Source organism: Scomber scombrus, chromosome 2 (assembly GCF_963691925.1).
Source record: "Scomber scombrus chromosome 2, fScoSco1.1, whole genome shotgun sequence".
Taxonomy (NCBI): Eukaryota; Metazoa; Chordata; class Actinopteri; order Scombriformes; family Scombridae; genus Scomber; species Scomber scombrus.
Window position 1 is genome coordinate 26863192 of NC_084971.1, and position 23613 is coordinate 26886804.

The window sequence follows — 23613 nt, forward strand, 5'->3', positions numbered from 1 at the left end:
AGGCGTGGGCTGGTTTATGGTTTCACAGCCTAAATCGCTGCATGTGTGTATGTGTGTGTGTGTGGTCCAAGTATTCCTCATGTTATGGCTTACACAGTCATGTTGTGGGGACTCTCCACCCTTATGGGGACAAAAAGCAAGTTCCCTAAATGTACTTTTTTTTAGGGGTAGGGGACTTGGTTTAAAGTGAAGGTAAATTTAGTATGAAGTTAAGATTAGGATTAGTGATGTGATATGGTTGAGGTCCGGATGAGTCTCCAAGAAATTAATGCAAGTCAATGTAATGTCCCCAAAAGTGATCTAACTAGGCTGGCGTGTGTGTGTGTGTGTGTGTGTGTGTGTGTGTGTGTGTGTGTGTGTGTGTGTGTGTGTGTGTGTGTGTGTGTGTGTGTGTGTGGGTGAAATGGGAGTATGCATGGGTGGGTGGCTGGTTTCCCCCTCCCTAAATCTCGCGAGGATATGATCCAGTGTGTGCAGTGTGTGCAGACCGCTATAGTCGTGTCCACCCGGTCTCATCACTGGGCTGACAGACAGAGAGAGAGAGAGAGGGAGGGAGAAGGAGAGAGAGAGAGGGGGGACACCGCAGCAGGCAAGCCGACAAAGAGGAGCTGGCCGCCCGGCACCATGAAGCTCATCAACCCGGTAAGATAAAACCCAAGAATCAGATTTAGATGAAGATTATTTCATACACCTAAAGAACAGGACTGGCTATGATTCTAAGTGTCTCCCTGATCCTCTTTATGTTAGGCGCATAAAGGGAAGAGAACCGGGTTTTTTTTCTTCCTCCTACTCAAAAGGAAACCAGATGAAAAGATTCGTGGCGGAGATCAAAAAGAAAAAAGAGGAAGACTATGAAGGAAAATAACTTAAGGCATTTTTCTCTCTGGGCTGCTGCAGTGGAGTTGAAGGAAACTGTCCGCTTGCATGAGAGAGAGAGAGAAAGAGAGAGAGAGAGAGAGAGAGAGAGAGAGAGAGAGAGAGAGAGAGAGAGAGAGAGAGAGAGAGAGAGAGAGAGGGGCAGTGAAAGGGCACATTGTAACCTGTGTACTGTATAAATTAAAGCTGGTTTCCGACCGAGGATCAGAGGGAGGCGGTGGTTGGTAATTTATGAGAAATAATAAATAAAAAAACTGAATGAAAACAACCCCTTTCATGACTAAAATTGAGAATGTATAGGGCCAAATCTAAAAAAGTGTGTTAAAACGTGCACTGAAACTTCTTATTGAGGCATTTTGAGTTCATATGGGAATATTTTAGTGTTTCCCCCCCTTTTGCATCTCTTAAAATAGTTTCATACAGTCAACGTAGAGTTTAGAGTAGAGTAGAGTTCAAACGTGGAAAGAAAACACCACAGAAAAAACAACAACAATTCTTCAATATATGAACTTGTGGATTTTCTTTTTCCTGCATTTCTCTGCCCTCCTCAGACTTCTTTTTTCTTACTTATTTTATTAGAACCGTCATTTTTTATTTTTTCCACGAGTTTTCTCCCCAACAGCAGATGTTTTTATGTGCCAGACAATAAGGGGGTGTAAACCCTCCGGCAGGCTCTGAAGTGAAGCAGCTTCCACCCCCACAGCCCCCGTTTGTTCACATCTCTGTGACAGCTGAGTGCCCAGAGAGGAGCACGGGGGTTCCCACGGCCCCTGGCAAAAACACAAGCATACCATAATGCATGTAACAGCAAGTTAGACCTTAAAATGTGAAAAGAGGACTTATGTTCATCAACAATTGAATCTAAAGTTTTGTATTTGGTTCCCGGTCCTTAATGATATTGAGATTAGAACTGCAATGATAATGGGTAATTTAAACTATAAAATGAGTTACTGACTACTTTGATATTTGTTTGGAGTCATATTTTAAGAACATCTCTGTTTCCAGCTTCTCAAATGTGGGTATTTTCTGGTTTAGTCAGTCCTCTGTGACAATAAACTCAATATATTTGGGTTGTGGACTGTTGATCCGGACAAAACCAGAGATTTTAGGTCTTGGGCTTTAGGAAACTGTGACATGTTTTACCCTTTTCTGATGTTTTACAGACCAAACAACTAATGATTAATTGAGAAAATAATCATAAGTTGGGGCCCCTAATTAAGATCTTATAACTTAAGTAAAAGTACTCATGAACAGAATGGTACTTTTTAAAGTGTTAGTAGTGGTAGTATAGTGCAGGCTACTACTTTACATTTTAAAATTTCACATCACCAAAAAAACAAATATGTTGTTTCTTCGGTTGTTATTATCTGCTTATAATCAATGTGACTACAGGCATGGATTGATGTGGTTTAAATTATTATTACAATATGAATGATACTATTTAATATATTATATATATATATATATATATATATATATATATATATATATATATATATATATATGTCCAGCAATATATATCACAACATGACAAATATATGCAAAGGTTCATTTAGACATTTGATATAATGAAGCCATTTTTAATATTATTAGTAACAGCTGTGTTTTTTCTACAATGACACAAATCAAAATGTCTACCGTGAAAAATTATTATTGGCATGTTTGATGTATGTGCAGTCATAAAGTCAGCATGTTATATTTAGTTTTCTCCGTCTTAATATTTTCTTTGTGTCTCACTTAACCATTAATTTTAGTACAGTGGCTTGTTGCCATAGTAACCTGGCAGCTCATAGTGTTATATTGTACATCAGCATCTTTGTAGTATAGAGCTGTTATAGTTAACTGTTGTGTGATAATAAGGTGATAAAGTAACTGTTTATGCATGTATAATATAATATTAGAGCTAAATACACTTACATGCTTTTTTGTAACAAAATGGATCTGCTGATGTTGTGTTTATTTTGATTTGGTGGAAGATGTTTTGACGTCTTAGCAACACCACAGTGTAAAAATAGAAGTACAAAAATATAAGCGCCTAATGGGTTATTGTTGCTGACATATTCAAATGAGTCCATGTCATGTTTGCTGCCACCACGAGTGGAGGTAATGAGTGCTAAAAATAATAAAATGTTGTGTAACAGTTGCACCGTTAGAGAATAAAGTCAGCAGACTGTCAGTTAAACAGCTGCATCTACCTAAAAGTTTGCAAACGTCAGCCAGCATTAGTTACCGGTCCAACCAGAACAAGTAAGATTTATCAGCAATACCAACTGTACTGAATAGTGCAGAGGTGAGTTTGACTTTTTTATTAATTTAACGTTTCATTTGAGAGAGGGAGATTGGGTTCTTTTTTCTTTTAAAGGTTTCACATTCGTGTTTTAAGGTGTGACGTTTTAGCTGGTTGACAATGGAGCAAATCTAAACTACTTTAAAAGCTTTAGTAGTTTAATCTGTAACAATGCATCATATTTTATAAGCCCATCATTATGTGTTTTATATATTTATATTTCTCTCTAAAATTCAGCAGAGTAGAAGTATGAAGTAGCATTAAGTGAATGAAATAAACACGCCCTCCACCACTGTTGAAGCACGTGACTCCACTTCATGTTTTTATTAAACAATAAATCTGATATCTCACTCTGCTTCTGTTTTTTTTAATTACCTATCATTCAGAATATTTATGAGCAATATCTATTTTAACATCAGTCCGTGCTTTCTTTTTTTTACTTCATTTTTAACAAAAAAGAGAACAAGGGGCTCAACCACATTTCCTGTTTCTTGCAGTTGCAGCTGGCAAGCAGGAAGTGGTTCCTTCCGTGATAGATGGCCGCCATGGAGCTCAGATAACCTCTTCCTCTTTTCGTCACCAATCACTGCTCTGGATCTAATATAACCATGGGAACCTGGCGGGGTCTACGAGTGGCGTTCATCGCGGGGTCTTTGTTCATGATCCTGGCGATCATCGTTTACTGGGATGACGTCAGGGGCTTCAACCTCTACCCACTGCAGGACCCCAAACACGAGTGGCCTCACTCTGATTCTTACCCTCAGACGACGACTGCAGGCCCCTCATTTACTCCTCCGTCTACCAGCAGAGCAGTGACCACCACCTCCTCCGCAGTCCCTACCACCACCACATCCGGCACCACACCTGCACGTGAGGAGACAGGAAGAGCAACTGAAGGGAAGCAGGAGGAGGAGGAGGAGGAGGAGAAGGGAAAGGAAACACAAGAGCAGAGGAAGGTGGAAACAAGGGAGGATGAGGAGGAAAAGGAGACAAATAGTGCTTCTGTATATGACAGGGAACAAGAGGCGAGGAAGCAGAGGGTCATGGATGTGTGCTCAGGAAAGGATTCGGAGGAATTTCCCGGAAGGACTCGGCCATTTGAGCAGATTCCCAACAGGGAATTGGATCACTTAATAGTGGATGACACACACCAGATTATCTACTGCTACGTTCCCAAGGTACAGATGTCCTCTTTGTGGGGTATTTGTGTTGGTTACTGGTTAGTTTTCTGTCTGTGATAAAAATAGCAAGAAAGTAAACCACAGTTATCCATTTTCCTACAAGCAGTTTTCAGCTGGTGAGCACACACACCCACACCGACACGTGTTCACAATCCCTCTTCTCTTCTGTCTGAATATCTCACCTCACTTCTTTCCTTCTGGTATGGTTCTCTGTTCAGGTAGCGTGCACCAACTGGAAGAGAGTGATGGTGGTTCTGTCTCAGTCTCTGATTTCGCCCTCCTCAGGAAAACCTTATACTGACCCAGAGGCTGTTCCTCCTGACCTCGTACACAACTCCTCTCTGCACCTCACCTTTGCCAAGTATGACACAACACACACACACACACACACACACACACACACACACACACACACACACACACACACACACACACACACACAAACACACATGCACGGATATACATATTTAATTATAGAAATATTCACAATGATATTGTTGAGTTGAGTTAAAGTTGATAATAATTGATCAAAACCATCAAATAGGGGCTGATTTTAGAGAAAAATCAGTCCTGAAGAAATTATGGTTATTATTTTCATCTTTTTCATAATTTTAACTGCTCTGTAATATTTTCTGTAAAAATTCTTACTTCCTAATTTTTTTTCAAAATCTGCCGTGTGTGTAATTTTATACGATGTAAAATCCTCTTCAGGACATGAAAAGCCCCACATTTCCAGTTACTATACTGAGCACATGACAGGCCCTTTTTCACAGTGAACATTTTGACTTTTCATAGAAGGAAAGGACCACAGGTGACAGTGTGCCCTTTCACAGTCATGGCTTATAAAAACTTTGTGTGTTACTTGTCATAGTGGGAAAAGTACAGATGTTACTAACAGGGTTTACCAAGGCTCACTTTTTTTTTATTTTTTTTGGGTGGAAATTTTGGGTGAATATGTGAGTAAGCTTCCTTGTTTTCTGACTCTATGCTGACGAAAAAACAGAGAAATGAGTGATGGCAATTTGGAGAAACAGAGTAGGACTAAGAAAGTATGTTTTTCTGATCTTAGTGGTGAATCATCCTCATGCATGAATCGTACATCAATAATATCCTAATTTTATGCATGATGATGAAGATACAGAACAATAGAAATACATGGAAAAAGTAGCATATTGTCAATAGTTTAGAGACCTCCCCAAAATTTTATGAATCATGTTTTTTTTTTTCAGAGGAGCTCATGTCTTATTAAGAGGTGCCAAGCTCCTTCTGGCTCCCTTGTAGCTTACACCCTGGTTACTAATAATATTAATGATGGCTCTATTACATGTGACAGTGAGCCAGCATGCACAGTATCAAGATCCTTAAACTGAAGCAGCTAAATATGTTCAATATTTGCAACAGCTGCACAGTTAAGAAAGATGCAAGCACTTACACAAAATATTTAGATTTTTACTTAACAAGCAACAGAGATGAAAGCTAATGTATAACAGCTGTTAGCCTTTGATAGAACTGGACCAAAATACACAGCTGATGTCCATATCAAGACTAATCTCAAACTTTTTTTGAATAGAACTTTGTATATTTAGGCAAAAATATTCCAGTTAAAATGGGAAAAAACAGCTTCTTAAGAAATCACTCCTACTCTAAACCACATTCCTACAAATACACAGAGAAGCCAAGTCTGAACTAAAAATGTTTTAACAGCTCAGTAAAAAAAATATCTGCCCAATAAGTCACCGTGCAAAACAGGCAGACCAAAAAATGTGTCCAAACAGAAAAAATGGACAGCCACAAACACAGCACATACTTCACTGCCACAGTAATTACCAAGAAAAAGAACCAGTGAATCAGGGTGTCAAACCAGAGGAATGAGACAACTTTACAATTTTGTGATGAAAGTTAGTCAGTCTGAACATATCAACCCCCCCCCTTCCAAAAATGCATCATTTATTTATTGAAACTGAACAAAGCTTAGTTTTTATAATTCATGAATGTCTGTAGAAGTTCTCTCTGCAGTGCAGTGTCTTTTGTCTTAACCTCTTTTCAAAGGGCATTATTTAATGAAAAGTTAGATGGTTTTCCTTTTCAAACAGCATATGTAATGCTTCTGTCATAACACTTAAATACTGAGTTCTATTAAAGCTGCGCAAACCAAAGAAGTTATTTACCGAGTTGACACTTGGAAGAGGAGAGTGGAAAGGACAGGCGGGGCTTGGTGCTGCAGCACAGGCAGATCTTTCTTTGCCCTTCGGGAGCTGTATGTGTTTGGATATGAGTTTCCGAACCTGTGTTATTCCGCTCTGCACCGTTGAACAAGACACATTTTTCATGTTTTAAACAGATCTGGCTTTGTTTTTCAAGTCATTTAGTGGCAAATGTTTTCAGTATTATATGAAGCTAAACAGCTACATTTGGATTTTGATCTTGAAAACATCACAATAACACTAACAGATGATCCTTCATGATTTTCTGTGTGTGTGTGTGTGTGTGTGTGTGTGTGTGTGTATGTGTGTGTGTGCGTGTGTGTGTGTGTGTCTGTGTCCATGTGTCATGTTTTACCAGGTTTTGGCGCCATTATGGTTCACTATCCCGCCACCTGATGGCACTCAAGCTACAACACTACACCAAGTTTCTGTTTGTACGAGACCCTTTTGTACGTCTCATCTCTGCCTTCAGGAACAAGTTTGGAAGGTGTGTGTCTGTTAAAACCAAATTAAAACCAGATTAAAAGGACTGCTTAAAGCTTCTCAGCTCTGCAACCACTGACTCTACATTGTCTGTGATGTGCTGTTGTGTGCAGCTTTGTATTTTGTGTGTGTTCTGTGTGCTGTTATATGTTTTATTAATGACCTACTGAAGGGACTGCAGATGAAAATGGGCTAAATGCTAACTCTGGTACATTCTGTACCATAAATTGTAACATTTATGTTTAACACTGCACATGGTCCCAATTAACAAATTAATACTACTACTTAGTGGATGGGTAGAAAGAGTGTGTGTGTGTGTGTGCCTGGCTGGTCAAGGCAGAGGAATGTACTTCACTTTTGATCAAACAGCAGTTTTACGATTCTTGAATTTTTCAAATTTATATTATTTGTGTTTGTCTGTGATTTGCAAGGCCCAATGAAGACTTCTACCGGCAGTTTGGTTCGGTCATGCTGCGTCGTTATGGTAACGTGTCTGGGAGTTTGCCAGAAACTGCAGCAGAGGCGTTTGCAGCAGGAATCAAACCGACCTTTCAGCAGTTTATCACATACCTGCTGGATCCAGAGACAGAGAAGGAGAGTATCTTCAATGAACACTGGCGGCAGGTATCCGTCTCACAGAGGCACATGACACACACTTGCAAGCCAAGACTACATTTAAAAGTTGGACTTCATTTATCAGCAGTCTGTCTGCATGCTGGCACCACTTAACTGAAGAGAAATCTCATCCTCGTTTTTTTCATGTTCTGTTTTTTTATGTTCTTTCAAGATAATTACACCGATTTGTACATGCAGTATCAGCCAAAGGTTAGGACACACCTTTCCATTCACTTGAATAAGAAAGTGTGTCCAGACTTTTAACACTGTATGTGAACTGAATTGTATATACAGAGGGCGTTAAGGTTAATGATTTGTGGATGTACAAATATTGTAATACAGCTTCTACAGTAAATTATGGTGACTTCAGAGATCACACACACACACTAATGCACACAGACATGCACACACATATTGTGGTGCAGACCTGCGGAGCCATAAGAAATTCAAATCTGTAATAATAATTATAATGATAATAATAATCAGACTGGTGAACATTGGGGAAGGCAACATTTGGGATGATAAAACAGAACAGAAGAAGAGAAGAGTGTGACCTATTTTTCACGTTTTCCATTTAACAGTATGTGCTCACACAATGTAGACACACATAGTGAGAATAGCGATGGCAGACACACACAAAGTCAGAAAACAAACAGATGCAGTTTTAAAAGTCAAGACCTTTTTTTGTGTGTTTCAGGTTTACCGACTGTGCCATCCATGCCAGGTGAAGTATGACTTCATTGGGAGATTAGAAACCCTGGAAACAGACGCGGAGCACCTATTGAAACTTCTGGAAGTGGATCATCTACTACGCTTCCCTTCGGGGGCTCGAAACCAAACTGCAGCCAGCTGGGAAAGGGACTGGTTTGCACAGATTCCCATTAATATGAGGAGAGAACTGTACAAGCTGTACGAACCAGACTTTGAGCTGTTTGGCTATCCCAAACCTGACAGCGTGCTTCACCAGTAGACCACAAAGAGCCAAAGGCCTGGGCGCTGCACTGTGTGTAGAGCCCACACCTCACCTATCTGCACACAGCCAACATATGCCTTTTAAAGATAATGCTGTTTGTTTCATTTGTTTGTTCTTACCTCAAATGACAGAAGTGCCTGCCAGTATTATTTTATTCTCTTCATCAATCTGTCTCAGTTTGTCATCCTTTCATTTGTGAAGCACACTCATGTACGAGCTACTTACTCACAGTCTGTTTGCCTCATGTTAAAGCACTTTCAACAGTATTTTGACAGGTCATGAGGAAAGGACTGGGGCTAATTGTTGGCTGACATTTCTGAAGGGACATAATTTGCAGAGGAATAAAATGTTTTTGTAAGTGTTTGAGTTTCTTTTTCTGACTTAACTGTCTTTTTAAATCAATGGTGAAAGAAGTGAAGAACATTTCACACACTTTTACTGGAGAAAAAGTTGCAATACCAAAATGTAAAAGTAGTACGTTTCAAACAGAAATCCCCCTTTCTAAATTTTTATTTAAAGGGACATTGCACCAATTTTATTCATGAAAGTCAGTTTACTCATGGCTGGGAGCACTACTCAGCATGGGAAAACAACAGAAAGCTTGCATTACAAATGAAAAGACATAAGCCAAAGGCATTTATCAGGCTGGAAGGGTTTACAGAAAAAGTGACACTGGATGCATTATATTGCATTTCTGTAGCTTGACTAGGGACCTCAAGCCTGGATATCTATATAACTTTGTGGAATTCAAATACTTAATTGTTTGCGAGTAGAAACACAAAAGAAGGGAACCATTAATAAATAATCCATAAGGATAACAATGTGGAGATAAAAAACAAACTTTTTACGACGTTCCTAAATTATAATAAGAACGATAAAAACGAGATGGCAGGATGTTTCATATCACTGAACCTCTAAATGAAACCAAATTGCAATTGAGATGTTTGAAAGATAGGAGGCCTGAATCTGCAGTTATTACTAGTGGACTAAATGTGGAATTGATGATTGTGGGAATACAATTCATGAAAATATGGGTTCCTGTTAAAGGAACTGTGTACAAATAAAGCAATCTGTAGTCAGTTGGCCTGATAAACACTGAGGTTAAGATAAATGATGTACACAGGACTATAGTTAGAGTAACATAATAATAATACATTTAATCCATAATGCACTTTCATTGGAAACTAAATATAAACTATAATGAAATGTGCCAAACGAACTAAAACTAAAAAGAATTGCAGATAAAATCAGCTTCGTTTTGCAGACCATTTAAAGTTTTGCTTTGGTTTAGCTCCAGGTGATAATTACTGAGCTCTGCTGTGGGTTGAGCATCGTTAATGGTTACAGAATAAAATAATAAAATGGCTTTGCACAATATGGTACCTTTAATAAACAATGACTTGGTAAACATATTTGGTGTCATGCATTATGTCATCCTTTTCAGCCTCTGAGACTAAAAGACTAAAACTAAACTAAAACTAGTCAATTCCTCAATATAAAACTAGAACTACTTGATCACTTGTTTAACTAAAACTAAACTGGAATAAAAAAATAAACAACAAACTGAAAAACTAATGAAAATTTCAAAACTATAATAACCCTGGTGTGTGGCAGATAATTATTGAAGCCCATTGTGATGAAGAAAAAAAGATCCTGTAAGTCAATATTATGAGAAACTTTCAAAATAATGAGATACTATTTCAAAATAATGACTTAGTATCTCAAAATAATGACTTAATGTCTCAAAATAATGACTTAGTATCTCAAAATAAAGAGATACTGTCTCAAAAGAATGAGAAACTATCTCACAACAACGAGATACTATCTCAAAATAATGAGAAACTATCTCAAAATAATAACTTATCTCTAAATAATGAGATACTATTTCAAAAATAATGAGATGCTATCTTAAAATAATGACTTGGTATCTCAAAGTAGTGAAATACTATCTCAAAATAATGAGATACTAATAAGTCATAAGATAAGTTATTCATTATTTTGAAAAAGTTTCCCATTTTATTGACTTACAGGATCCTACGGGATTTTTCATCACATTGGTGGAAATGGGCTTCGATAGATAATGACGCTCTCCACCACTTTCTATTGCACAAAACGTCGCTCTTGTTGCAATCACAACCACTGCCTCCCTTGTGTCTCTTTCCACGTGGTTTCCAGGAGTTTCTTCACCCCTCCCCTTCTGCCCCTGTCATCCGTCTCCTGATTGGCTGAACCTCCCTGTCACTCACGGCTGAGAGCGGGGATCAGCCCCGCCCCCCTCACTGTTTGACAGCCCGTCGCTGACGTCACCGGTTCCGTCCCAACACGGAAACATGGACTGGTGACAGGATCGGTTTTGCGTCGCTGTTGTTATGGGTTTAAAGCAGCGAGGCTAGTTTAAAGTAGAGTTTATTTGCCGCTGTTTGAGGGCTTTTAACGACGGTAAACGGCCCCGGTTGTTAACGGTGTGACAGATGGACAGTTGCGCTGGAAATGGAGAGAGAGTTCGACCTCTGTTGTTAGTTCAATAGCTTCAGTCGTGCGTTTGTTCACAGCCATGAAACAAAGTGTTTTGGGGGTCATGGGGGCGCTGGGTCGACTGCTGCTGGCTCTCCTCCTGCTGTCCTGGGAGGGGAAACTATTTCAGGTGAACTTTTTTTTCTTTTTTTTCCTACACTTGTTACTGTTTTTGTTTTGTTTTTTTGATTTTTGTTGTTGTTGTTGTTGTTGTTGTTAATATGTTTGCGTCTTTAACTATTTATGCGCAGTGGAGACAACAACTGGCTCCCCTACTGCGCCTCGGTGTCTATTTCAGGCTCGGAAGTTGCCATGATATGATAGCATGTTTAAAGTGTTCAGCTTGCTGGCTGGATAGTCCAAATTGCCTGAAGAAAGCTAATACAAGTGTGTGTGTGTGTGTGTGTGTGTGTGTGTGTGTGTGTGTGTGTGTGTGTGTGTGTGTGTGTGTGTGTGTGTGTGTGTGTGTGTGTGTCCAGCAAGTCCTCCATAAGTTGTATGTTACGGTTAGGGTAAGGGTTAGGTTTAGGTTTAGGCAGTGATTATGGAAAGTATGTAATTTAATGTAATGTCCTGTGAAGTGATGTGGAAACATGACTGTGTGTGTGTGTGTGTGTGTGTGTGTGTGTGTGTGTGTGCGTGTGTGTTAACGTCTGTGAGTGTGCATGCACATTCATCCGAGCACATCTTGACTATTTGCCTTTGCCATGGTCTATGCCGCCTGTTACCAAGCCTTGGTGGGTAAATATGGGAGCGGCGAACACACACACACGCAAACACACACATGACCTCTCAGCACACAGTGTCGTATGGGGAACGAGGAGGGAGATTAAGGATATCCTGCTACATAAGAAGGAACACAGTCTAATTATCGGAGCAGAAACTTATTGCAGGTCTGGGCTGTCAACTCTAGCCTAGCAGATGTGACACACCCACTCACACGCCCACTCTCTCTCTCTCTCTCTCTCCCACACACACAAACACACACACACACACTGTTGTAAAATGTTAAAATTTCTGATACGTGACACTGTGACTGGACTCCCTCTCAGACAGCTGGCCTAAAGTTTCTCTCTCCCTCTGTTTTAGGTTGGAGGGGTCAGATCAGTCACTCTCCCAGAATCCCTCCTGTTCGTCTCAACGCTGGACGGTAGTCTGCACGCTGTCTCTAAACAATCGGGAGATATCAAATGGACCTTACGAGAAGGTTTATATAAATAGACTTTGACACTATCCCCTTTTTTTGTTAAATTTTAAAATTATTTTTAATATAAATTCTTTACTGTTTGTTTCAGACCCCATAATTCAGGTGCCTGTGTATCTCACAGAGTAAGTAACATACACACTCACACACACACTCACACACACACACACACACACACACACACACACACACACACACACACACACACACACACACACACACACACACACACACACACACACACACACACACACAAACACCTAAACTCACACACTCCCACATCCCACACAGCACTTAGTATGAAAACTGTCAGATGACAAAAGCCTGGCAGCACACTCTGATCAGATTCATCATAGTCTTGACTTAACCCTTAAACTGGACAGCTATTCAAAAGTTGGTTTCTTATATATGCATGATGATGGGTTTTGATGGTATAGTTACACTTCAGCCACCAGAGTGGATACTGGTGTGTCATCCCATAAACTACCACTTCAAAAAAAAAGATGTTCAAATATTTTTTTCATGCCCAAGGAGAAATAAAAACCTGACTGAGGTTATCATAATTCATGCATAAAAGATAGTTCCTGACTAAAATTATAATTTTGTAAATCTCCAATTTATGATTATTTTCATTATTGATTAATCCATCGATTCTTTTCTTGATTAATTGTTTAGTAGTTTGCTCTATAAAATGTCAGTAAAAGGTGAAAAATGTTGATCACTGTTGGCTAAAGCCCTTTGTGACATCCTCACATGTCTTCCTTTATCCAATACCCAAAGATATTTCATTTGTTATTCACATTTAATGATCTGGAAATAAATAATTGTGTCATATTTTGTTTTAAAAAAGTGCTCAAAACAATGAATTGGTTATCTAAATAATTGATGATTAATTTTCTGTCAATCGACTAATATTTGCAAGTCTATAATTTTGCCAATTTTATTCAGGCAACATTCTCACATCATTGTTTTGTATTAAAACAACTTTTCTCTTTTTCTGGACATTTTATGCCTTGTTGGCACATATCTCACTTAGTCTAATCAGTGTGTGATTTCTGGGTTTTTTTTTGTTTGTTTTTTCTAGGCCAGGTTTTCTTCCAGACCCCAATGATGGCAGTTTGTATGTACTCGGTGGAAAACACAAGGAAGGCCTGATGGTGAGGGATACTGTGTCTGTATGTGCGCGCGTGTGTTTTTATGTCTGTGTGTCGGCTTTCACTTTTTGACCCCGCTGTTTTGATTTAACTGCAGAAACTGCCTTTCACAATACCAGAGTTGGTTCAGTCAGCTCCCTGCAGGAGCTCTGATGGTATCCTCTATACAGGTGAGACCTGTATGTGTGTATGAGACTGTGATAAATGTAGAGGCACGATGACCCACCGAACCTGCTGTGTGTTAGACAGTTATGAAATAATGACTGATGAGACGCACAAATATTTGACACACCTCATCGCTGTTGCTTTATTAGCTTAATGTGTTCGTGTGTGTGTGTCTCTGTGTGTCTGTGTGTGTGTGTGTGTTTGCAGGTAAAAAGCAGGATGTGTGGTTTGTTGTGGATCCTGAGACAGGCGAGAAGCAAACCAGTTTAACCACCTTGTCGTCTGAATCCATCTGCCCCAACACTCCTCTGCTCTATATAGGACGCACAGGTATGCTGCACAGGTGCACACTTGCACGCACACCCTGCTGAGGTGTTCTCATATGTCTTAGCTCAATATTGGGAACATTGTTTTCCAGAATATATGGTGACCATGTTTGATACCAAGACACAGGAGCTGCGATGGAACGCCACGTACAATGACTACTCTGCTCCACCTTATGATGAGAAACAAGACTACAGTACGTCCCTGCACACACCTTCAGTTACAAAGACTGACACAGCAGGTTAATTAGTGAGATTAGTTCAGTGTGGTCAAACATAAATTGATTAAACAAATCTAAAATGTACATATTAGACAATTTAAAAAATAAAATAAATAAACAATAAGAATAATAGTGATAATAAAAACATGATGTAATGGATGGAAAAATGGAAAAACAGAACCCTATGCACCTCCTTTATAGTAGTGGAATGGAAAATTCTGATTCATTTATGTTATAAGTGTTAATTTCTATGTATAAAGTTTAAGATTTAAACATTTAATTTTTTAATTTTTTTTAATTTTCCTTAATTCATTTTTTATTAACCCACCACCACAAACTCACACTGGGTGGAGTGGTGGTGGGTTAACTTTTTAAAGATTTAACAAATGACACCTAATATTTGCACGATAATAACCAGATAAAGTGGTCCAAGAATTACCCGTGATTAACAAGGGCTTCAATTCTGATACATTCCACTTTGTCCAAAACTGATCTGTCCTACCTGCTTTTCCTTCAGAGATGGCCCATCTTGTGTCAAGTGGGGATGGTCTCGTTGTGACAGTTGACAGAGAGTCAGGTAGGGGTGTGTGGGTTTCCACTGTAAGATTTTACCTTGTAGTTTTGAGTGTGTGAGAAGCTGAGTGTGTCTTTATATCCACATCTACCCTCTAGTAAAACTGTGAGTGTTGCATTTTTGTCCTCCAGGTGACGTCCTGTGGAGTCAGAACTATGGGTCGCCGGTCGTGGGGGTGTATCTGTACTCTGGTGACTCGCTGAGACATGCCCCCCACTTGTCGCTCGCTATGGAAACACTGCGCTTCCTCACCTTCTCCTCTGCCAATGACCAGGCAGACACACACTCCACTTTAAAGTGGAGCTATCAGTTTGTGAAGGAGCAAGCCAGCGCACAAGCACAACTTGTGTAAGTGGAAGTGCACTCCCACACATGTACACACACACACACACACACACACACACACACACACACACACACACACGCAAATGAAAGAATAGAAACTTGTGACGCTCAGTCCTGCAGTCATACCTCTGTCCACACAAACAAACACGAGAACATAACTTCTTTGGCTGAGGGAATGTTTTTTTTGTTTCTTTTAAGACCAACACTCTACGTAGGAAAACTGGACTCCCACCTCTATGCATCCACCTCCCTTGTTCACCATGGAGTCTCGTTAGTGGTGAGCTCTATTATTCATCTGTTTCGATTACATACCCAATTTTCTATAATATCCGAGTCATGCATTTGTGGCGATACTCCTCCCTGGTTTAACAAAGGGATGGTTGAACAATAACAATATATCAGATCAGTTGAGATAATAAGATAATTGTTGTGATTGATTTGAGCCTCTTGTTTCTATGGCAGCCTCGGGGGTTGACCCTGGCACGGATTGAGGGTCCAGTGACGACTGGAGTGACGGAAAGAGAAAGAGGAGAATGTGAGATCACGCCTTCCACAGATGTGCGCTATCCACCAGGGAGCACAAACAGTCAGAAAAACCAATGGCTGCTAATAGGTAAAACACACACACACACACACATACACACACACATACACACACACATATACGCGCACACACACTGCGCAGCTATCCTTGTTAGGACATTGCATTGACCTCCATTCATTGTGGACAGCCTAACCCAGACTCTAACCTTAAAATAAACCATAACCAATTAATTCCTAAATCTAACCTAACCTAAATCCACACCTCACCCAAACCCTTAACCAGGCCCTCAGAAATGACATTTTGCCTCATTAGGACCAGGCTTTGGTCCTCATGAGGACTACTGGTCCCGACTAGGTCGGTGTTTATACCGGAAAAGGTCCCAATGAGGTAACAAAAACACGCACTCACACACACACACAGCCAGTTTACTTCCATTATTGGATGTTGCTGGATTAATTCATTTGTACAAGTAGCAAGACTTATTTCAGGCTTCTTGAAAGTTGGAACAATTGCTGTAATTTATGTATTAATAAAGTCATTTATTTCACAATTAATAGGGGAACTTCACAGATTTTACACATCCAGTTTTGGTGAGCACAAATGCACACAAAAAAGTTGTATATCCTTTTTGTGGTTCCAGTCTGGAGTTAGAAAGAACTGAGGTAAACAGACCTCTGCTACCTTGCTCCTCTTCTCTTTTAAAGGCTAGCAGCTCAAGGCTACATTAGTCATGGCTAGCATAACAAACCCGAATCTCTGACCAAGCTGTTAGCAGTCGAGTTGCATTGTGGCTGATGTAGGCACTAGGTTTTGACAAGGAAGCTCATAAAGAGCTCTGGTCACATAGAAATCATAGTTTAGAGCAAAAACAAGCTAATATCACAATAATTTACGATTAGAACACCTCACTGTATGTTCAGCATCTCTTAAACTGCATGCAGAGACACAGAAAGGCATCCCCCAGTTTCATCTACTGGTGAAATGTATTCACCACGAAAGAAAGTAACTCCAAGTGTGACACAAACACACTAACTGTATTGTATCTATGTATTTATGTGTTTAGGTCATCATGAGCTCCCTCCATTGGCCCACACCACCATGCTGAGGGATTTCCCAGTTGGCCTGCAACGTTCTGGTGAGGCATTCATCCCTCCTCGACCGCCTGGCTCCTCTGCTTCCCCAATCTCCTCAGCTTCCTACTACCACCAGCGCTACGTGAGTCACAACTTTAAGCTACTTTGGTGTCAGTACTGCAGTCTTGTGCCTTGGTTAAAATTGCGAAATGCCCCTTTAAATCAGAACTTTGATTGTAAACTGACTTACAGAAGACAAAGTAGGAAAACATGGATAAATAAAAGTGTATCCTGCTTTCTTCTCCTTCTAATCGTATCGTTTCCTTCAGTTTCATACAGATGCTGGTAGCCATAGCAACAGTGATGCTTATAAAGGAGGTGGGGATGGGAGGATTTCCGGACAGGCCCAGAAGCCGGCCGCTGTGCTGCCTGTTTATTTGACTCAGGACCGCCTGACTCTGGCTGTTCTGACCCTGCTGCTGGGAGGATGGCTGGCCTTCGCACTCACCTACCCGGCTGTGAGTTTGTGTGCTGTTAAGATGCAGTTTTCAAGTTTTATTCTTAAGTACGTGAACAAATGATGACAAGCTGCATGACATCTAAAGGAGAGTGGTGTATTCAGTTTGATCTGTCGTTGGCATAGAAACCTTCAAAGTGGATTTCTGGATGTGTGATGGAAGTTGCTCCATGTGATTTAATTTGGCTAAATTTCAACACAGAAAAGAAATATATACCCTCAAATAGGTCCTGAAATGCGAGACTTTTACTAAAGCTGTTTCCTTTATATCTACACCAAAGCTTATCATTTCACACACTACATTTTGAATCACCTCACTGCTTAAATTTGCTTAATTATAATAAGGTCAGGTTTATTTGAAGAGCACAGTGTTATACAAGTGCAATTAAATTGCTTTTACACAGTGATGAAATGATGCTATGCTTGTAATTATAAACTTATTAATTGTGCCTTGTGTGATATGGACCTTAATCATCTTAACCAGTGGCCCATAATTTCTTATTAAAATTGTGATTGATTATTTACCGACATGCACCTCAAATGTCAAACTTTCCTTCACACACTTTAAGCTGAATCGTTATTGCTCTGTTTATATAAACACTGTTTCAAAGGAGAGTTGTATAATCTTATAATCTTTCTCACAGACCTGCGTTTATTTATCCTCCACAATATTTTCAATATAAATCTCAAACTCAAGAGCATGAAGTGTGATTTATATCTGTGGGGGGTTTTTTCCAGCGCGCAGCCCAGCAGTTGAAAGCTCAACAGCAGCTGGAGGAGGCTTTTGAATCTCGTCTCCAGCGCATGCAGACCAACATGCAGACCAACATGCAGACCAACGTGCAGACACCTGCCTCTTCAGACACAAACCTTTCAACTGACACAAACCTCTCAAATGGTAAGCTACTGATAAATGCTACGTAGTTACTAGGTTCTTTCTTAATTCGTTTTTCCTAACCATTTAATGACCCAGGTGTCAAGTTAGGTAATTTAACATTTTTCTTTGTATTGCACCAGAGAGATGAAGGATTACTCAAATGCACAAAGTAGCATTGAAGCTGCAGTTGTCTCATAGTTTAAACATTTCTACCATTGATTTCCTATGTAATAAGTTGAATGGTAAATGGGCTGCATTTATATAGCGCCTTTCTAGTATTCCAACCCCTCAAAGCATTTTACACTACATAGCAATCACTAATTCATACTCTGACAGCAAAGGATGCCATGCAAGGGGCCAACCTGGTTTAGTATTTTACCCAAAGGCACTTAGATGTTTACATGCTGTACATCCTCACTTTTCTGTGTCCAGACCCAGAGCCTGCACCCACTGACCCTCCACCTAGTCCTCACAGTCACAGCAGTAGCACCTCAGATGTCAATAAAAATGACACCGCAGGGCACAAACCTACAGCAGGTAACACACCCAACTGTGTTTGTTACAAACTGTATATTGTTTCCTTGTTGTTCCTAAACATCCAGGTGAGGTAATTTTCTTGCTGCATTGTTCTTCCTTCCCCTCTCTCTCAAAAGGAAACAGTGAGGAGGTGCAGGTGGGTAAAATCTCCTTCGCTCCATCTGACGTCCTTGGACACGGCACAGCTGGAACATTTGTCTTCAGGTATTGTGCATCTGTTCATGTATGTGTGTTTTTCTCATTGAGTACCATGTGTTAAAACACAGCTGTTTCCCTGCTGAAGGAACCATATTAGTGTATTTGCAAATTTTTATGTAATGAACTATGAGACTGTCACTTTTTACATTAGTGGCAACTATTTTCTTAACATGTTTTTGTTCTATCCGATCTGTTTAGTTTGTTTGCACTAATTTCAAGAGAGAACCATCAATTAATTATTGTGGTGTGGTAATGCAGGGACCATATTGAAAACTATTCATAGAACATAGAGCATGCATGACTTTTGTTGTTGGCTAAAATACACAAAATCTCTGATATTTAAGCATTTTCTGTATAACCACCAACAAAACTCAGAATTTCACAGACAAACTACCTTTTCTCTGAGCTGCACGTTGCACATGCACTGTTTTTATTCTCTTTTATTGTGAACGTAGGGGTCAATTCGATGGGCGTAACGTAGCAGTGAAACGAATCCTGCCGGAGTGTTTTGAGGTTGCTGAGCGTGAAGTGCAACTCCTCCGAGAGTCTGACACACACCCAAATGTCATCAGATACTTCTGCACGGAGAGAGACCGCCTCTTCACATACATCGCCATCGAGCTGTGCGCTGCAACCCTGCAACAGGTCAGTGTTTGTCAAAGAGCAAAGTGCTGTAAGACCTCATTAGTGCACTTTTTTCTTTTTTTCTTTTTTTTTTTTTTTACAGCTATTAAGCAGTATATATTCAGCATCTGGTCCTTAAAAGTAATTACAATTTATGATTTTTTTGTTCTTAATGACAAAACTAACATATACGCTTCTGCGTGTTTTTTTATGTCTGCAGTATGTGGAGGATCCATCTTGCTTTCCTAAACTGAATCCTATAACGCTGTTGGAACAGACTATGTGTGGCCTCTCACACCTCCACTCGCTTAACATAGGTCCGAGATGCACGAATACACACATACAAGCTCAAACACAAATTATGTTTCTAAATTACTTTCAGAAACATGGTGTTTCAGTTCTGCTTAACTCACACAGCTAACAAATGTTTCCTCTTCCTCTCTTTCCACCCACCTGCTTCTCTGAAATCACAATTTCTACTTCGCCCTCCATCATCTTTTCCTCTAGTCCATCGTGACCTGAAGCCTAGAAACATCCTCCTCTCTGGTCCCAGTGCGCTGGGTCGAGTCCGAGCTCTCATTTCTGATTTTGGGCTCTGTAAAAAGATCCCAGAGGGTCGGAGCAGCTTCTCTTTGCGGTCTGGAATACCGGGAACTGAAGGGTGGATAGCTCCCGAAGTGCTGAGAGATACTCCTGGCAACAAACCGGTAGGATGCACATGCGTATATAACATGCAGCATGCGCGTCTATGTTGAGCCTGTATCTGATTCTTCATCTTCATCTCCTCTTTTTAGACAGCAGCAGTGGACGTGTTCTCAGCAGGGTGTGTGTTCTACTATGTGGTCAGCAGAGGGCAGCACCCTTTTGGCGATGCACTGAGACGACAGGTCAACATCTTGTCAGGGGAATATTCACTTGCACATTTTATGGAGGATATACATGGTGAGGGTTAATTTGTTCAAGCCTGAGATTGAATGATTATAGTGTTTATTCCTGCACAAATAATTAGCTTAGATGTGGATTTGTCCCTCCAGGAGTCTGCATCTTTCTAGTTTTATCAATTCCTTTATTTCTGGAGGTGTTCATTTTTATCTACGTTGTCTCATACATGATTAGATAATGGTTACATCATTGAATCTAGAGCTGATGTCTTGAACGCAGGTCATATCACACCTCAGTGAACCAGAAAAAATATGGTTAGGCTCTAAAGACATTCTTACCCTCAGGTGACCCTCAGGCAGCGCCGTCTAAATGTCCAAATGAGTCCTGCAAAAATCTAAAATTCATTTCTTGCTTAATTGCAATTTTTATAAATTTTCACAACATACTGCACAACTGTGATGAAAAATACCTGAAAACTATCTAATTCTCTACGATTTATTTCCAAATCAGATGACGTTATAGCGCAGGATCTGATTGAGCAGATGATCAATGCTGAGGAGTCGTCACGCCCCACCACAGCCTGTGTGCTCAAACATCCGTTCTTCTGGAGCCCTGAGAAGCAGCTGCTGTTTTTCCAGGTGAGTTAAATCAGCTTCCTGTGTTCATTTGGTTTGTAGATAGATTCACAAAACCTGTGAAAGTGCAGGTGTCCTTCCATGCATTTCAAAAAGTTATTATTTCTTGCTTTTTAAAAAATCTTTTTTTATTGACCTTAGCTAGCTTTTCTTTCTTTATGTTGAGCCTTTTTTTGTGTATGTGTGTGTATGTAGGATGTGAGTGACCGCATAGAGAAGGAACCGGCAGACAGTCCAATTGTGGTCAAACTGGAGACTGCAGGAAGAGCCGTGGTCCGAACCAACTGGAGGATGCACATCTCTGTGCCTCTGCAGACAGGTACACATACAAACATGCCCACATAGTGTAAGCAGGATAGCAAAGCCACAAGTAATCTATAAACCATTTTTTTCACCTATATTTTGCAGACTTGAGGAGGTTCAGAACATATAAAGGAAACTCAGTCAGAGACCTGCTGAGAGCCATGAGAAATAAGGTCAGTCTGCATGCTAATGTTGTTGTTTTTTTCATACAAGCAGACACATTTTGTATGTGTCTGACCTTTTTGCCTTCTGCATGTTGCAGAAACATCACTATCACGAGTTGCCACCAGAAGTGCAGCAGACTCTCGGCGAGTTGCCCGAAGGGTTCGTCAGTTACTTCACATCTCGTTTTCCACGGTTACTGATGCACACTCATGCTGCTTTGCACATCTGCTCCCACGAGAGACTGTTTCACCCCTACTATCTGTCCCCCAATGACAAATAGCATTCTCATGACTCTGTACACACATACACAAGTCCTCTTTGTCTTAGCAGAGGAAATCCCTGACAGTGCCCTGTTATTGCTTTTGTAAAGCCCAAACTGTTTTTTAGGGGAAGATACAGTGCTGTGAAAAAGTTGAGTTGGTGTATCACTAGAGTTGTTTTATATATTCATTTATTTTTACACATGATTTTTATGATCAAGAAATGATTTTAAAATTAAACCAGAAAACAAGTCAAACTTCTGAAAAGTCTGCATAAATTTATAATTTAAAAACGCCAATGTAACGTTACAGAATGATATAAAAACCTCAAAAAATTATGTACCCGTCCTTTAAGGTGAAGCTAAATTTGGGTCTTCATCAGAATACACTTAATGAAGGTCAACCATGAGATAGAGGTGTCTGATGATTTTCTTTTAAGCAGAAGCAATACTTCAGCGTATGTGCTCCACTGGATTTTATTGAAATATTTTTTACAAATTATGACAACACATGACCTCTTAGACGGAAAAAACGTTTTTACTTTTACCAAAAGTTAGTCTGAAATCTAAAATGGAAATGTTTCTATCTTAAAATAACAAATAAAAATGTTTTTAATTTTATGGATTTATACATTTCAAATAATTGAAAAAAAAAAAAAAGAGTGCAAAGTACTGTACACATGTTATAATCAATGCTGCTCAGATTTCACATTCAGGTCATAAATGCAGGTTGTGAACTCTTAAAAATGTAGCAAGTTCGGCCTTTTTAGTCAATAAAACCAGATAACATGTCTAAATGTCACCTTAATTGATTTAAAGTGTTTCAAGAATCATGAAGTAAAAAAAAGCAACATATTGGGAAGTGATGATCAATCGTGAACGAGCTATGACATGTTGAAGTGTCATAGCAGACTTTGTCACAGCACTGTAAACCAACATAGACTTTGGACAACAGGTTTCAAGATAAAGCATGTCTTGCTGTTACAGGAACAGTGTTACAAGGCTGCATTGTCACAGAAGAAATCTTTATCCATCGTTATCCAATTGAACTGTTTACTTTCCCCTTTGTCCCCTGTTACTGATGTGCTTGTCTCCTCTGCAGGAAGTGCAAAAGACTCCACAATATTAACTTTGCTGTTTTTATATATTTGATGTGTGTGTATGTGTTTACGTTACTGCTTTACTGAAGGTAGCTACACTGACTGAAAAGTGGTTTTCACTGAAAGCAATACATTGACTATATTGGTAAAATATTCATTGACACTGTTTAAATGCGGGGAAATGTGCATATGCTGTGAAAATCCAATTTATCGCCACTGTGTTCAGGCAGAAATGCAAAAAGACATAATGACATCTTTGTGATTTTTTAACAATTTTTAACTGAAATGCAGTATTTTTCAGAGGTTCACCACTCCTGAACGTTGTTGCCTGAGTGTTTGAACTCCACAAAATGCTCCATAAAATCTCCTCCTGTAACTACTGGATGAAGGGTTGTTCATAGTTCTGCGGAAGAATGAATGATGAAAAATCAAACTTTTGTACTTTTTTGGAATGAGTGAATTAAATTCATACTTTGAGTGTGCCAAAGAAAGAACCAAATGGAGTCCTGCCTTCAGTTTTGTATATTTGTATACACAAGATGGAGAAAACTAAACGGCAACATCAATTCTTTGAGATTTATTTTGGGTATATCTTTTTTGGCAGAGATGCCGACAGGAAACGGAGAGAGATAGAGAGAGGGGAATGATCTGCAGCATAGGTCCCTGGCTGGATTCGAACCAGGGACGCTGCAATTATGTGGCATACGCTCTAACCAGTCGACCACCATGGCTTCCCTGGCAACATCAATTCTTATTGGTTTTGTTTTAATCTATTGTGCT

At 39.7% G+C, this 23613-nt stretch overlaps 2 protein-coding genes across 2 annotated transcripts; both read left to right on the forward strand.

The window, feature by feature from the left end:
* The first annotated feature begins 533 nt into the window (after positions 1-533).
* Positions 534-8950, forward strand: LOC133993461 (carbohydrate sulfotransferase 12-like). The gene is made up of 6 exons (XM_062432452.1): positions 534-642; positions 3661-4341; positions 4563-4705; positions 6907-7035; positions 7463-7655; positions 8344-8950. Exons 2-6 carry the CDS (start codon positions 3772-3774, stop codon positions 8614-8616), a joined length of 1308 nt encoding a protein of 435 aa, XP_062288436.1. The 5' UTR covers positions 534-642; positions 3661-3771; the 3' UTR covers positions 8617-8950.
* Positions 8951-10998: 2048 nt separating this feature from the next.
* On the forward strand, positions 10999-23326 carry ern2 (endoplasmic reticulum to nucleus signaling 2). The gene is made up of 24 exons (XM_062428325.1): positions 10999-11263; positions 12223-12340; positions 12429-12462; positions 13422-13494; positions 13589-13661; positions 13864-13986; positions 14075-14176; positions 14718-14777; positions 14906-15122; positions 15318-15396; positions 15582-15732; positions 16727-16878; positions 17066-17254; positions 17992-18151; positions 18563-18667; positions 18784-18871; positions 19321-19510; positions 19710-19806; positions 19997-20196; positions 20284-20431; positions 20882-21009; positions 21202-21325; positions 21415-21482; positions 21572-23326. Exons 1-24 carry the CDS (start codon positions 11174-11176, stop codon positions 21752-21754), a joined length of 2952 nt encoding a protein of 983 aa, XP_062284309.1. The 5' UTR covers positions 10999-11173; the 3' UTR covers positions 21755-23326.
* Positions 23327-23613: the final 287 nt, after the last annotated feature.